The 16,601-nt window shown below is 36.1% G+C and overlaps 1 protein-coding gene and 1 pseudogene across 2 annotated transcripts in view; one reads left to right on the top strand and one right to left on the bottom strand.

The window, feature by feature from the left end:
- The first annotated feature begins 7,264 nt into the window (after positions 1–7,264).
- LOC149538209 (uncharacterized) overlaps positions 7,265–16,601 on the top strand; it is a 111,131-nt pseudogene continuing 101,794 nt past the window's right edge. The window contains exons 1-2 of the transcript XR_016356010.1: positions 7,265–9,975; positions 10,056–10,093. The product of XR_016356010.1 is annotated as an uncharacterized LOC149538209 (transcript). The remainder of the gene's footprint in view (positions 9,976–10,055; positions 10,094–16,601) is intronic.
- Positions 10,104–15,047, bottom strand: LOC149538212 (glucan endo-1,3-beta-glucosidase 7-like). The gene has a single exon (XM_089799593.1). The coding sequence runs from the start codon at positions 14,894–14,896 to the stop codon at positions 14,381–14,383; it is 516 nt and encodes a 171-aa protein (XP_089655719.1). The 5' UTR covers positions 14,897–15,047; the 3' UTR covers positions 10,104–14,380.

The raw sequence follows: 16,601 nt of genomic DNA, 5'->3' as shown, positions 1-16,601 counted from the left end.
AACTCATTAAAATAGTGCACCTAGTGAAATGTGTCCAAAAAATGACTTTTTAAACATTCAACCAAAGCTCAATCTAAAAATCTCTAATAATTGAATTTAAAATTATCATTTGTTGTTAATAAAATATTGTATAACTATATAAAATGTAACATATATGCAACTACCAATAGTGGCATTTTGTGATGGTTAAGTTGTTAAGTTGTTATCCTTGCCATCAAGGTTCAAATCCAATGGGGATGAGGTCCCTTGTTTGTGGCCTCACTGGTTCATAGCTCCAAGTCAAAGCGTTTACCCCCTTTAAAAAAAAAAAACATATATGCAACTTAAATGGACCAAATAGTTTTTATTAATCATAAATATTTGTTATAACTTTTATATTAAACACAAAAGGACAAATACTTCAACACAAAAAATTATTTGTTGTTATAAAAATAAGACATTATTATATAAATAAAACCTTTTTCGAACACAAAGGGACCATTAGTTTAACACTAAAAGTTTTTTACAATCTCACACATTTCATGAGAAAATACAAGACATTTATTAGTATTCACCTTTTATATTTGTGATGAGACATATTATTGATATGATTTACTCTATGCGTATACATTGCTACCTCAATAGTTATACAAATAAGAATAATATTTGTACACTGAGATATCAATGTTTATTTAAGCAAGCATCTTATTTTATTGAGTGAGTATATTATGTTTTGAGTGACACAAATATATTAGATAGTTATGATATTTTGTTTGAGGCAAAAAGTTATTTATTTCACTCATTAATGAATTGATTTATTTATTTTTCCTGTAATATTATAAGTTTTCATGTGTCCAAGTATTGGTATATTTTTTTATCAACATTTGAATTTTTATATATTTACAAATAGATCAATTAATTACAACATATAGTAAAAATGTGTTGGAAGATTGAATAATATGTTCAAGATAGGGTGATTGATTATTGAACCCTACTCAACTATTGGTTCCTCTTCCCTAAATTCATTTTCCAAAAACACAAAATCTTTAAAAAAATCTAAGTTGTATTTTCTTTATGAATGAATGAATGAAGTATTTTAATGACGCCCATGAGACCGTTGGTCTAAGGGACCATAAATCAAAAGCATTAATCCCGACTCCTTTCTAAATCTAACCTCCTGCTATGAATCTTGATAATCAAACTAGTAGTTTATTGTATCTTATCATCCTCGAACAAACTATGTAAGCTTATGCCATCCTCTAAGATGACCCTATATTGAGCTTGAATATCCTCATATGCCTTGAAATCAGTAAGAAAGTGACATTTCGTCTCAACCACCCCTTTTTCATAGAATTTGTAGATCATCTCCTCCCACTCCTTTTAGGTTTCTCCCATCTATCAATCTCACATATGAGATGATGTGATCTAGCAACTGAGCAATTAACATCCTAGCCTTACTATTAATAGCTGAACCCCAATATGCTTGATCCTCATGCCCCTTAGAAGGATTAAAAACTTTGAAATAAGACCACATGGCAATTTGAAAAATTTCCCTAATAAACTTCTTTATTTCCATGTTAGTGGTAGGACACTCTTGCAACTTGATATTCCATGTGCTCAACCACTTTATGTTTTGTTTCATCCAAGTCTTCTTCCTATGATCCAAGTCCTCTTGCCTTGCAATTTTGGGCCAATGTTGGCTATTCATATTGTCAAGTTTCCTTAAATAACTTATTAACCAAGTTATGGTAGCCGCCTCTAGCAGGTACATATTAGTTTCTACTAACATGATTTCATAAGATACAGATGCTTTGACCTTGATACTACTAGTGATTAGATGTCTCTGGATCCTCTCTAGTTGTCTTCACCCACATTTTGTCATGTTGCCCCCCCAAAACTTGCAACCATAAAGAACAACTAGAGTGACCAACAAACCAAATAGAGTTTTCTTGGTCTTCTAGTCCCATAGATTGGCATTCGTACATATGTTTTGCAGCAGATATAGCACTTTCCATCCCCCCCATATCCTTTTAACTATGCAAGTCTCCTAGCTGAGCCTATGGTTGAAGTCAATCCCTAAATATTTGTGTTCTTTCACCCTTTATATTAGGCTTCCTTCAAAAAGAAAATCTAAATGATCGTCCTTTCTTTTCAAAGAAAAAATCATGATTTTCATCTTGGATTTGTTCACCTACATCCCCACTTTTTGACAGAAGTGCTCTAATGCCTTTAAGTGATCTTTTAATCCATGAGAAGTTTTTGATATTAATATTAGATCATCCACATAAAGAAGAAGCTTCACCATATAGCCAACTAACTAGACCCTTTCCCCATCAATTTCATTTAGCCAAGCTTCTAGTTTATCAATATATAAGCCAATAAAAGTTGGGGATAACGGTCATCCTTGTTTTACACCAATACCACTCCAAAAACACTTCCCTCTTTAGCTCTAATTTTTTCTCTAACTTTATCATGAAGTCTATGCATTGTCGCTCTGTATGCATTCGGGATGCCTAATTCTTCCATTCTTTTCGATAGATTGTCTCTAGGCATCGTATCAAAGGCTTTCTTGAAGTCTACAAAGCAGCAAAAAGCTTCTCCCTCATGACTGTCCCATACTTTCTCTGTCAAATGTCTAAGAGTGGCGCAATGATCACTAGTAGAATGTCTTGGTCTAAAACCTACTTGTCCTTTTTCTCATTTTCCTCCCATTTCTACCCATTTGCTGATCTTGTGTTCCACCATGCTCCCAAAAAGTTTGTAGAATAGCGGGTTGACCATTATAGTGTAGTAATTAGATGGGTTGTTATCACCACTCTAAAATAAAGGTATAACCACACTACTAGTCCAATCATCCAGAAAGCCATCTTGAATGACCCTATTAAAGAACCCCTTTATGTGAGGAGCTAGGAGATAAACTCCCCATTTCAAAAGTTTAGCTTGCATCCCCTCTATGTCACTTGCCTTGCCATTTGCTAACTTCTTTATTCCAAGTTTGATGTCCTTTACTGTGAAGAACTCAGAAGAAGAGGTCATCATGGGAGGTGGTTCTTTCTCCTCAATCCACTCATAAAGTAACTTCACATATTCTAACCAATGGGAATTAATGATATTGTCTTCGTTTTGTTCTTTCCTTTATTGCAATTCTTTCCAAAAGTCTTTGGGATTGTGTTTGCTTAGGGCTAATAACTCCTCTCATCTTGCATTTACATAATCTCTTTCCTTTGATTGGACCAAACCTATATATTTCTTCTTGTCCTCTTTGTTTATATACTTGCCTTTCAAAGATCTCTTAACTACCTTACACTCCTCATCATACCACAAGTTAGCAGGAAAAGTATTTGTAACCCCTTTTTTATTGCGAGATCATTTACATTCTTTTAGTGCCTTGTGAAGAATAGGGATAACCAAGCTGTCGTGTACATGTTCTAGATCCACGTTGATCCATTCTTTTGTGCTATTTGTGTTTGTCCCAAGGAGTTGTTGTTTGAGAGAAGCCCTAAATATGTCCTTGTTTGCTTGATTTATGAGTATTCTCCCACTACTAGTGGTTGCCTTTTCCATGTGGAAGTCACATTCATTATGCATATTTTATGAGACCAAGTCCAAATTAAAATAAAGAGGCATGTGATCAGGTTTCATTTCTATGGGAGCTTCCCCAACATTGAAATCTATCACTCTAGGAATCCAATTTTGAGAACAAATCACATAGTCTGCCATGTTCTGTCTATTGTATGTTTTGCACGTGATATCCCCAGATGTTGGCTAGTTGCTCATGCCATTTCAAATAACCATGCCAAAAAGACTACACATCCCCAAAATTTCTACCCCGAAATGTGAAACACCCCCTTTGTTGTCTTGAGAGGTTCTCTTCCAAGAGTGGTCATCATTTCCTTCTAATCATAATGGGTTATCCTCCCCTTCTTCTATGTTTAATTGCAATGATTGATTATTGGTTGTCCTAGTATTGAAGTCGTCGACAAGCATAATTGCCCCCAAGTTGCTAAATAGAGATATGTCCTTTTTTAATGAAGCAAATGGATCTTCACTATCCAAGTTTTGTCTCTTGCATACTTTAGAGTTCTTTGGAGCAAAATAGCAAGCAACCAAATTGAAAATAGTTTCATCTATAGCGACTTGCAGCCATATGTATTGTTTGTTTGGATCTACTTTTAAAAGTTTTACAAATCTATCCCACTTCTCCTTGATAAGCATTGCAATTCCCCCATGACCTTTCCCTATATCCTTCCCTTTGTTCTAAACTAAAAACTTCCCACAACCATTGAAATTTGGGACCATGCACCCTTCGTGCTCGTGTGTTTCAACTAGGATGATAATATCTTTCCCCTCTGTTATGTGACCTAGCCCAAGATCTGTTCTCCATAGATAGCCTCTACAGTTCCAACTTACTACACTTAACCGATCCTATGGGGCCTCAAATTTCTATTTCTTATTTGAGAGATACTCACTAATTTGGGCTTTCCCATTTTTCAACGAAGCCCACTTTCCCTCACTTCTGGTTGCCTTTACTTTGTCCCATTCCTTCCTTTGTTCCTCTTGTTGAGCAAAAGTTAGATCTTCATCTACATAGATATGAGTTCCTCTAAGCAGCTCCTATTTCTAAGGATGCGTTTTTTATCCTCCAGGTTTATTAAAAAAACTCTTACGTGTCTATCTCTTCCACCATCCATCTTTTTACCTATCCTGCTTGCTTGTTGAATAATACCTATCCATTTCAGCATATCAATAAGAAAATCTCTTGCTAGTATATCAGTCCTTTCCCTTTCTCCAAAATCTTTCAAGCCTTTGATGATGATATTTGGAGCCTTGCCCCAATTGTCTCATTCTTCCCTTATTTGAAACTTGATTTTCCATTCAATGATGTCCTTTTGTTTACTTAATGAGTTGTCTACAACTTGAGACCACGATTTAGCCTCTTCTATCATTTCTTTCAGCTGAGATTCTTTGAATTCTATATCTACCAAGGCTGATTGGATTTCCTCCAATTGGGTGGTGCCCACCTCTTTCACAGTTTCCTTTTCTTTATTCCCTATTACCCTCCATAGTGTCATTTCTTGTTTTAATATTTCTAGTTCTTGTTGTCCAATATCCATTTTGGATTACATGATCAAAATTTGTTCTCTAAGGCTTTTGTTTTCTCATTCTATTTTGCTTGTGTATTCAATTGCTTCAAACACTTTGGTCTCTTCTTCCCAATTCCTAGTTTCTACAGTTTCCATCCTTATTTTTAGGTCCATAAGCTCTTCAACATACAAATCTGAAGACCACAAGGGTGATGTTTTAGGTGGGTTGTAATAGATATCCTCATCTTGTTTGCCTTCAATGCTGTCTCCTTTGCTTATTGCACTAGTTTCAACTTGAATCGTGTTTAATGTGGTGTTCATGTTGGATTCTACCTTTTTTGTAGTCCTATTTTGTTTTCTTCCTATGATTCTTGCCTCATATTAACTTGGTATGTTTTGTTAGGTATTTCATTGATCCTTAGTAATATCATAGCTAAACATTTTTTACTCGTTTGTCTGCCCTTCCACAATAGTCTACATCTTAAGATACCTTTGTATTAGTTTTTCACTTGTATTACGTGCTTGATTTAGGAAGTCTGTCATAAGAGATTGACAATCCTCCATTATACTTTCTACTATAGTTGAGAACTGAGGTGTTGAAGGACCTCCTGTTCTCTGATTCTAACCTTCATGGTATAGCAAGTTGGCTATTGTCCATGTTAACTGGGATTGCAGATTCCTATTGAAACCACCCCCATCCCCTCTATCCAGACAAAAAAACCTGTTCCCTTCTAACAACAAAGACTCCTCTAGACTGGGTCTATGGCAGACCATTGTGAGTTTCTTGCATGTTTCCCTAGGGCTCGACCCCATGTTGAATGCACAGTGACAACCCAAAAAGGTTTTACATTACTCTTTATCTGTTCTCACAAGTTTTCCTTTTTAGTTTTTGGTGTGTAGTTTAATGTAACATGCTTTAGGTGAGCCTAGTAGTGTCTTGATTGCAATGATGAAGTGCATAAAATAAAAATTAAAAACTGCAAACAAATGAGATAGGGGAAGCTAGCAAACACATTTACTAAAGACTTGTTGATTCGAATTTGGACCCACTTCTCTACTTGTTTCTATCTGAGGGCCCACTACTCTATTTGTTTATGCCTTTGGACCCACTCTCTTTGTTTTTGTGCTATTTGAACTGGACCCGCTTCCCACTTGGCCATTCCAATGTTCAATGCTCCTTTGTTGTCATTCCTGCCTGGTGTTTCACCCATAAACTCTTTGTAATCACGCTGAAGCTACTCTGGTTAGTCATTGCTAAGGTTTTTGATGTGAGTGTCGAAAAAGGTGATGTCTATGCCGACATCAAAATGACAATTTTTAATAAAATTTAAATTTAAGATACACTTCTACATTGATTTTTTATTTAATTATTAAAAATAGGAAAGTGTCGTTTTGATACCGGCATAGACATTGGCGTCAAAAAAATGGACGCGACTATCCTCCCTACAAATTGTATAGTTGACCAATTTTCAAAAAATCAAAAACATCATAGATTTTTCCAAAAATTTCAGCATTTGATCTTCATTATTTGAATAGTTTGTAGTCGAAAACAACAAAAAAATTGGAAAAAAATCACTACATTTTCATGAATCTGGAAAAAAAATTTGACTTTATTCTGTCTTTAGTGCATTTTGTCTGGAGATTAGCTTGTCCCAAGAAAACACCCACTACGCTCACGTTCACTTTCCACATCAACAACCTCTTTATGCCAGCTATAAGTTTTCAATTGTCATCAATGCATTCCATGTCAACAATATTTGCAAACCGATTGTTAAACGATTCATGAGATACAAGTGTGAGTAGTCTAAGGTAGGGGTCCCATGGGAGGGGCTTGGGCTCTATTTTTATGGAGTGGGTGGCTCCATGGTAATTTTTTAAAGGGGGTTAAAACTTTAACTGAAATTTTTTCTTACAAAATAGGAGCCACGGATTTTTAACCCTCTCAATTTGAGCGGGTGAAACGGGGTGAGGCTGGATTTAGCCCCACCAGCTTAGGAAAGATTTCTTTCATTTGTCAACAACATTTTCTCACCAAAATGAAATAATCTCACTAAACAAATTTATGATGAAATATAATTTTTTATTTTCAAAATTTATGACACAATTATCTTCCTTAAATTTAGGCGCGAATTTTTAAAATAGATTCACATATATATCCATAGAACCGCTTCGCTTTTTAAATATGCCTAAAAGATCTCAACGACATCTTTTAAGGAAGCGCGTGCCATGGGACCCCAGCCTAACAGGAGAAATTGCGAGGAAAACAGAGAGACGTTTTTGACACTGAGTTTTTCTGCCTTCTTTCCTGCACTGAAATGAATAATTGCATGGTATTTGTAGCTAAGAATAAAATCTTTACCTCAGAGGGGTCGAGTAAACCCATATCAAATTTGAGTTCTCGTAATCCAGAAGGGAATTTTACTCACTATCTTATGCAATAAATCAAACTGCTTTACTTTTTTTTGGAGATAAAGAATAGCAGAAAAACAAAGGCTTGTCTTGTTTTTTATCAGACTTTATTTTATTGATGATGTAAACGAAGAGGGTTGAATCTGAAAATAATGATTTTTAGACACGCAGGCATATGCAGATTGAATCCCTCGAACCAATGTAACCACTTTGCTAAAACATCCCTGTACAATGTATTCACACATACTTATTTATACGGAGGCAATCCCTTGATGACATGCCTCCACCTTGGCCAAACATCCATCTTCAGCCTACTCACATGCCATTTTCCTTTCTCCTCCTATACTCGATTGACTGCATCAGAAAATCAGTTGGCAGAGGAAGGAGGCTTAAGACAGGGGTCTAGTAAACAGGGAAGGGTGCCAAGGCCACTAGGGTTTCAAGAGCTTGCCGAAACTATAAATGGTCTTACACCGATGAGGCTATTGAGCTTGTTAGAGCTACCTCTTGACACTTCTACTGCGCTGGATGCCTTCAATTGGGCATCCAGACAAAAGGGGTTACTCACACTACGGCGACTTACCATGCCATAATAAGGAAAATAGGATATGCTGGGCAGTTTGAAGAGGTTCATAGACTTTTAAGGCAAATGAAGGCCGAAGGATGCATCTGTCAGGAATGGACCTTTATCTTGGTAATGCAATGCTATGCAAGAGCACACTTACCAGGTCAGGCTGCTCGTCTTCTTAATTTAATGAGCGAATTCAATTGTGAGCCTACAGTGAAGTCATTCAATGTGTTGCTTGACATCCTGGTTTCACAAAATTGTTGCCAAACGGCACAGTCTGTTTATTACGGCATGCTTAGTACTGGGGTTTCTCCTACTGTTTTCACTTTTGGTACCATCATTAAGGCCTTTTGCAGAATGAAACAGGTAGAGTTTGCTTGCCGCTTGTTGCACGAAATGCCCAGGCATGGCTGCGTTCCTAATACCATTATATATTATACCCTCATAGACACTTTTTGTAAGAATAATAGAGCAAGGGAGGCGCTTAAAATTTTACATGAGATGCTTTTAATGGGGTGCACGCCTGATGTTTTCACTTACAACAATCTCATTGATGCTTTCTGTAAGTCTGGAGAGATTTCTGAGGCTAGAAACCTATTTCATAAAATGTTGCTTCGTGGCTGCAGTCCAAATGTATTTACTTACAATATAGTGATTAATGGGCTATGCAAAAATGGTCAAGTGGGTGAAGCTAGAGTTCTGCTAGATTACATGTCTAAAAATGGTTTACAACCTAATATTGCTATTTACAACATGTTAATTGAAGGGCTGCTGAAGGCAGACAGAGTGGAAGAAGCTAGGGAGTTTACAGCTGAAAAAATGTTGCAAAATGGATGTGAACCAAATGTTTTCACTTACAGTATTTTGATTCGTGGGCTTTGCATGGAAGGAAATTCCATAAAAGCTTATCAGCTTCTTGGGCTTTGCATGGAAGGAAATTCCATAAAAGCTTATCAGCTTTTTGATGAGATGACAAGTAAGGGATGTTCTCCAAATGTTGCTACCTACACAACGCTCATTCATGGTCTCTGTAAAGAAGCAAGAGTGGAGGATGTTGATAAGGTTCTGGAAGAAATGTCTGGTAGGGGTGTTGCCATGAACATACAAACATACAACACAGTCGTCCATGTTCTATGCAAAGAAGGTAAATTGGGTAGAGCAGTTGATTTAATGAATAGAATGTCAAGACAGGGCTGTACCCCTGACATAATCACATATAACTCGTTTATTTTTGGTCTATGCAAAGAAGGCAGAATAGGTGAGGCCTTGAAGATTTTCAACCACTTGTTACCACAGGGCATTGTTCCAAATACAGTCACTTACAATACTTTAATCAATGGGTTGGTGCAGGAAGGTGACATTGAGAAGGCTTTCGAGCTAATAAATGAAATGCTAGCAGGATGTGTTCCAAATGTTATTACTTACAACACATTGATAAAAGGATTCTGCAAGGTCAGTGACACTGATAAGGGATTGGATCTGTTTCAGGAAATGCTGTGGAAGGGAGTCACCCCAAACAGTAATACGTACAATGTTTTGATTAACGGGCTATGTAATGCAGATAGATCATCTGATGCAATAAAGCTTTTTAAGGACATGTGTCATAGAGGATGTACTCCAGACAGCATCACCTATAACACTCTTATTAAAGGTCTTTGCAAAGAGGGCAGAATATTAGAAGCTAGGGAGCTTTTTGACAAATGCATGAAGAAGGTATTACACGTGATATTATAACTTACACACACTGATAGGGTGGCTTTGCAAAGCATTTTTGGTAAACGAGTCCACAAGCTTTCTCATTAAAGCAGTTGATGATGAAGGGCTTATCCCTGATGCTTTCACATGGAATCCACTTGTCAATTGTCTTCTGAAAGGAAATGACTGTTGGCATCAAGAAATGCTTGAAAAGTTCTCTGCAGCCTTTGTAATTTGAAGGTATTTATAACTTATTTAAAACTTTGAGTCATATTTTTCTTCAGCCTGTAAAAATTCCTAATTGGCTTTTCTTGCATCAGATGTTAACAAAAATTGCTAAGGCTGGAGTCCCATAGAGGTGAGCTTCCTAAAAAATAGAGCCGAGGGTGATGAGAATTTTAAGGATTATTTTAAAGTTGCTGATCCCAAGATTTTTGTAGTGTAGTTCAGCTTAAATGTTTAAGCTCTGTAATTTAGGAAATCTAAGGTCTCATACAATACCTTTGTCTTCTCAACTCTGTACTATGATAAAAACAAGCAAAAAATATTCATTTTCACTCCAAGTTTTTTTAAAGAAAAATCTAAACTTAGATGTTTGACAAGTGGAAGATAACATTCTTAAGCTGGTGGAGTAATTTCTAGTCCCACCCTATTTTAATCGACTTAAATATGTGACTTCAAAAGTAGAACTCCTATTTTCCAAGAAAAGATTCCAAATATTTGTGTAGCAAATTTCTTTTTTCTTGATGAAATCTCCTCTTCCTGAAATTTAGAAGCTTATGCCCATATGAGACCTCACCCTAACTCTCCTTTTTAGATAGGTTTATTTCTTACAGTATTTTGAACATTTTCTCAAAAAACATGAAATAAAAATCTATCCATGTCAGATATCTGATTCGCATGATGCTGACAGTAGGGATCTTGCAGTGGCTAGACAAAATATTTTTTCTAGAGGCCTGCATTATGTTATACTGTTAGAAATGGAAAAAGAAATATGTAAATAAGCAAAACCAGGAAAGAATCTAAGTGAGTAAATGTATGAAAAGATATTACCATAAAATAGGAGAGAGAAAGCTTCAAGCTCCAACACCATGAGACAAGATATTTGGAAAGGGGAAAGCAAAGAAAATCCCTTGTGACATTATGAATGAGGCATGAAAAGCCTAAGAAGAAAAAGAGAGAGAGCAAGAGAGCAATTGCTCATACAATAATTGAGAAGAGGAAGAAACCTCATTGTGAAATGAGAGAAGAGGGTCATCTCTTAAATAGAGATGAGAGAGAGGAGTTAGAATGTAACTCCCATGTCTATGAATGCCACCATTCATAAGTGTGTGAGGCCAAGTGTGAGATTCCTCTTAAGGAGGAATAATCTAAATTACAAATTACAATATATATTTGTCCTCACATATTTCACTAGAGGACAAAATAAGATGTAGTGGAAAAAGGACAAAAAAGAAATATATTAGGATACCTTGGCTTATATCCTAATATATTACAACAATAAAGAAAGGAGTTCTAACTTTGGTTTATAAACACACCAAGGAAAGATTACAACTTCTAACACCCCCCTTTAATCTTTACTTGGGGAAATTACATCAAAGGGTATTAAACCCATAATTTACAAAAATCTGCAACTTAATCTTCAATATGAAGTAATTTGATTGTCTTCAAGCCATATGGTACATTTGCAGATCCAAGAGAAGTACATGAGTCATTTGAATGTGATCAAGTGGAAGCATAGACACCTCTTCATATGTGGAAAACCAAGAATGTTCCTTGATGGATCACCTGAAAAAAAAGAACAACAAGACAACTATCCACAAGTAGAATTACATTGAATGGTGCAGTTAGTAAAAAAATGAAGTTATAATAATTTAATCAAGGAGGAACTAAGAGAGATGAGAATAAATGAATGTGTTCACCAACATGCAATGGAGTTAACATGATATCTAAAATAAGTCATAAGCTCAAAAATGATCATAATATGGGTCAAAATGACCAATCTTTATGCAATAAGTCTCTCATGAAAGAAACGTACTAATGCACAAATGACCACAGACAAGGCCAACTAATGAAACCTGCATCAACATTGCGTCAATCTCATGGATATAGACAGTCCACTAATGAATCATCCCACTGCAAGCTAATGGGGGCGTCCCTCCATAACATGCATGACTCATGATCTAAGCAATAATGTATGCAGATCATTATCACATTAATATATGAAAATAACATAAAGGAGAGACATGCTGATCAAAGTAGAATTATCATGATTTTTGTTGGGATAATGGATTATGAGGATAGAACAACATATTGCCTTCAAATTGGATCAAATTATCTGAATTTGGAGGGGAAAACTCTAGTAATAACTTCCTCTGCATTGAGGAACAAAAATGGAACAACATGGAGGGAAACTCCATAAATATAAACCTTTCAAAGTAGAGCATATAGAATCAAATGGAGGGAAACTCCATAAAAATATTATCCTATCAAAATGGAACAGATAGGATCAAATGGAGGGAAACTCCATATAAAATGAGTGCACACCAATATAGGATGGAGGGATACTCCATGGGCCAGATAAGGAAACTATGTATCAGTTATACTGAGGGGACCTACATAGTTATCCTTGAAAAAATTGGCTCCCTATGCAACTCAAAATATCATTTAAATCATGTAGATCAATGGTATAAAACCATAAAGTGCCAACATGGGCATAGAACGATGCTATAAAAGCATAAAAGTGCAACTATGGGCACATCAAAATATCACAATGAAGGCAAATGTGTAAGATTACTCATAATCCAATCAGATTTAAGTAAAATGAAGAGATTTAAGGAAGATCAACTAAATATAGATATCAGGTATAAAACTCCATAGAGGGTAAACATGAGCACTCAATTCATTTTGTGAAGGTATATAACAAGGTCTCAATCATAATAGTCATAAATGAAATTATATATTTATTTGGATATATATGTGTGCACCCATATATACTTAAATAAATATACGATAAGTCACAATATTTACCTTTAACAAAAAACATTGAGAAGATACTTCTATAAAAAATATATCAAGAAGAATGAATATGATGAATAAAGACAAAGTGTCTTAAATAGTAATTCAGTCATATCATTTTTACACCACAATTTTGATGGCAAAAGAAAAAAAAATAAAAAAGAATTAAAAGAAGATGTTACATAAAAGAAATATTAATATAAGCAAAATGGAACACTATTCATTTAACCACTTAATTTATCATCAATTAAAAAACACTGTTCAACCACTTAGCCCCAAAAACACTATTAATGATGTTGCTTGGATTATCTACTCTAACAACGAGGCTTCTGCTGAGGGTATGCTTGAAATAGGGCTCCGAAATTTAAAATAAAGAATCAAACAAAATTTTCAAAAATAGTTACTGTCAGAACAGCTGTTATAAACTACAGAGTGGGAATATTGAAACTTCATAATGATGCCCAGAGATATTCAAAATCTCTGTCATTTCTCACAGATAAATACAGCAAAGTGGCAGATAAACTTAACATTACATAGAAACCAACAGGCCCAAAAACTAAACTCTACTTGGGCGCCCACATGGTCCTCATCCGAAGGGTGGTGCACGGGATCCGCCGCCACGTCACCCACAGGCGTTACAGACGAGGACGACAATACAACCCCATGGGCACCAGCAACAGCCGGTAACAAGAACCTCACAATCAGCCCGCGCATGCTCTACCGAGTCCAACGCAAAATAATCAGCAATCATATGCTGTATTTTCGAAAAAAAGTATCTATATATGGTGTAGCGGGATCTACACCAAAAAGCTTCACTCTATCAATAGTGGTGGTCTGAAGAAACTTCGCCACCTGGCTAGGAGGTGGCAGATAATCTCCAAGCGTTCCATAGTTAACACCTATGGCTTCTGATGCAGATCATAAAGCCAGGTCATGGTTCAAAAATAGACCGCGAACAAGCATTTTTAATGGGTATTATACCTGTAATAGTCGCATTTGTGCTCTCAGGTGTAGCATCATCACTATGCCAGTGGGCATCACAGGTGAAGAAAAGAAGTTCATATTTAATGACCATAGAAATGTCAGTTATTGGAAGTCTATGTTTTTCATATTACGCAGATATGAGATAGCTGCTTTAAGATGGTCTTTCTCATGCCATCCTAGACTCACAAAAAACACCATAGGACGGACCCTGCTCAAGGCAGCAGATGATATCCTTGCCACCGCGAATTGGCAGCTACATTTGCATGCTGTGTAGATGATAAATGCTCTGTTGAAATTTGTGGATTCTGACCTTTTAGCTTCAGAAATCCCCATTTGCACGCTTTGGTGAATACAGAGGTATGGAAAATTGCACCTGATAATATTGTGAATGAGGTCTGTCTGAGAGTCGTAGGGGCATTGGAGGAGAAAGGAACCCAATGTTTACACAGGCTTCGAAAACTAACAATAATGGACGCCGTTCTGCTAACAAAAAGATGACAGGACTTAGCGATTTGAACCCGAGACCTTACGTCATGTCAAGCTTACGGAGGCTAAATGGGAGAACAGTCCACTCCCTGCCCACATGCAAAATATATGTTCTGTTGCAGAGTCTTCTGATCTACATCTATAAACCCTAGGAGCTTCATAGCCGAATAGACAGCATCCAACTGAGCAACAAACATGTTTGGGTAGGTGATTCCAGTGTTGTTATCAAACACTCCGGGGTTCGGCTTAAACAGAGCATAGTCCAGGTCTTGGCAGTGTAACCAAAGTAGGGGTAAGGGTTAACCATGAAAGGAGCACCCGTAGTTCTAAGAAAGCTCAGCAATGGCTTAATAACAACTCTATCATACCTTCGTCGGAAACGACCTATGGAAGGTGGTTCGGAGGCGGCCAAAATACCAAGAGAATGAGGACTCGAAACCTTTATCTGTTTGTCCAGGGAACCTCCAACAAGAGCAGTATGGAGATTTTGCATAGCAGGGACAAGATGGGCTATAAGATTTTTAGTGGACAAAACCTCATTTCCCACAGATATAACAATCTCATCATTAGCCACCGCCACAACTACCCCAATGTTGGTATTTGCAAAGGCCTGGACAAGGTATGTGATCAACAAAGGTGGGGCAAAAATAAATCCGATGGAGAGGAGGAACATGTTCTAGTAATACCAGCAACTGACACGTACATGCAGAAATTCAGCAAGAGCATAAGTCCATCCAAAGACTTCACTATTCTCACACCCATTTTACAAAATTTCAAAATGATTTAGAAAAAGAGCAATTTCTTAAAGAGAGCTCCAAATGACTCAAACTGAAAAAAAAATGAACAATTCCTTTGTTTTATAGAGGCACAAAGAAATGTTTTGATCTGCTATTAACAAGATTAAAAAAATGATATCTAGATAGGAAAACTCTTTTGGCAGCAAGCCTGCCAAAGGGGTGAGATGAAAACTAATAAAAAATAAGAAGTAACCTGCACAAATTAGAGCAAACAAAAGTTAATCAGGTTTGGCGGTAAACCAGCCAAACCCAAAAAAAATTCAATTTCTTCCATCTTAAAAGGATTAAAGAAGAAATTAGTGAAATCTCTCTCAAGAGTCTCCTTCGAATCGTACCTTCATGCAAATACTCAAAACAAAAATTAAATGGCTCTGATACCATGTTAGAAATGGAAAAAGAAATATGTAAATAAGCAAAATCAGGAAAGAATCTAAGTGAGTAAATGCATGAAAAGATATTACCATAAAATAGGAGAGAGAAAGCTTCAAGCTCCAACATCATGAGACAAGATATTTGGAAAGGGGAAAGCAAAGAAAACCCCTTGTGACATTATGAATGAGGCATGAAAAGCCTAAGAAGAAAAGAGAGAGAGCAAGAGAGCAATTGCTCATACAATAATTGAGAAGAGGAAGAAACCTCATTGTGAAATGAGAGAAGAGGGTCATCTCTTAAATAGAGATGAGAGAGAGGAGTTAGAATGTAACTCCCATGTCTATGAATGCCACCATTCATAAGTGTGTGAGGCCAAGTGTGAGATTCCTCTGAAGGAGGAATAATCTAAATTACAAATTACAATATATATTTGTCCTCACATATTCCACTAGAGGACAAAATAAGATGTAGTGGAAAAAGGACAAAAAAGAAATATATTAGGATACCTTGGCTTATATCCTAATATATTACAACAATAAAGAAAGGAGTTCTAACGTTGGTTTATAAACACACCAAGGAAAGATTACAACTTCTAACATATACAGTTGTAGGAGGATTAGCAAGTCCAGACTTACTAGTGGCCTTGGTCATGAGGCCAAAACATTGAATACAAAATTTGAACTGTAATAGTGAAAATTGGGGAAAAAATGATTTTTCAGGAATCTGATTATTTCCTAATTTTTTCACCGCTAAAATATTGAGTTTTGCATAAATTTGGTGAAATAATTTTTTGGTGACTTCTTTGGAGTAAATTGTGATTTTTATCCAATTAAACCACATGGAAAAATTATATATTCCTGACCTTTGGCCATATTCTGCAAGAAATCGAACCTTGATTTTTGTTCCCCTTTTTAAGATATTGAAAGTTCCAAACCTAATCCTAACTTGAGGTTTTCTTTGTTAGATGATGATTTTAAAATAAAAATCTTTAAATCTTAAAACAATTTTTGCTACCATGCCATAAACAAGAGAAAGGTAAATGGGAAAAAAAATCTTGGTGGGCTCTATAAGGTGGGGTCATACATCAAATTGGTAAAAGCATACATGGAGCAAATATCAAATGGAAAGCAAAAATGGTCATAGCCCAACTTAGGACTAGTTCTTATCATTTGAGGTGTGAAATAGGTAAATGGTTGGTACCTAAGGAAG

The sequence above is a fragment of the Cupressus sempervirens genome, chromosome 9 (assembly GCF_028749045.1).
Source record: "Cupressus sempervirens isolate cs-2001-9-10 chromosome 9, ASM2874904v1, whole genome shotgun sequence".
In the NCBI taxonomy this organism is placed as follows: Eukaryota; Viridiplantae; Streptophyta; class Pinopsida; order Cupressales; family Cupressaceae; genus Cupressus; species Cupressus sempervirens.
The sequence above is the reverse complement of the archived record's forward strand: the minus strand, read 5'-3'. Positions and strand labels throughout refer to the sequence as shown.

Bases quoted from the DNA above. Each gene is read 5' to 3' on its own strand.
- LOC149538212 (XM_089799593.1), bottom strand. From the start codon at position 14,896: ATGTTCCTCCTCTCCATCGGATTTATTTTTGCCCCACCTTTGTTGATC.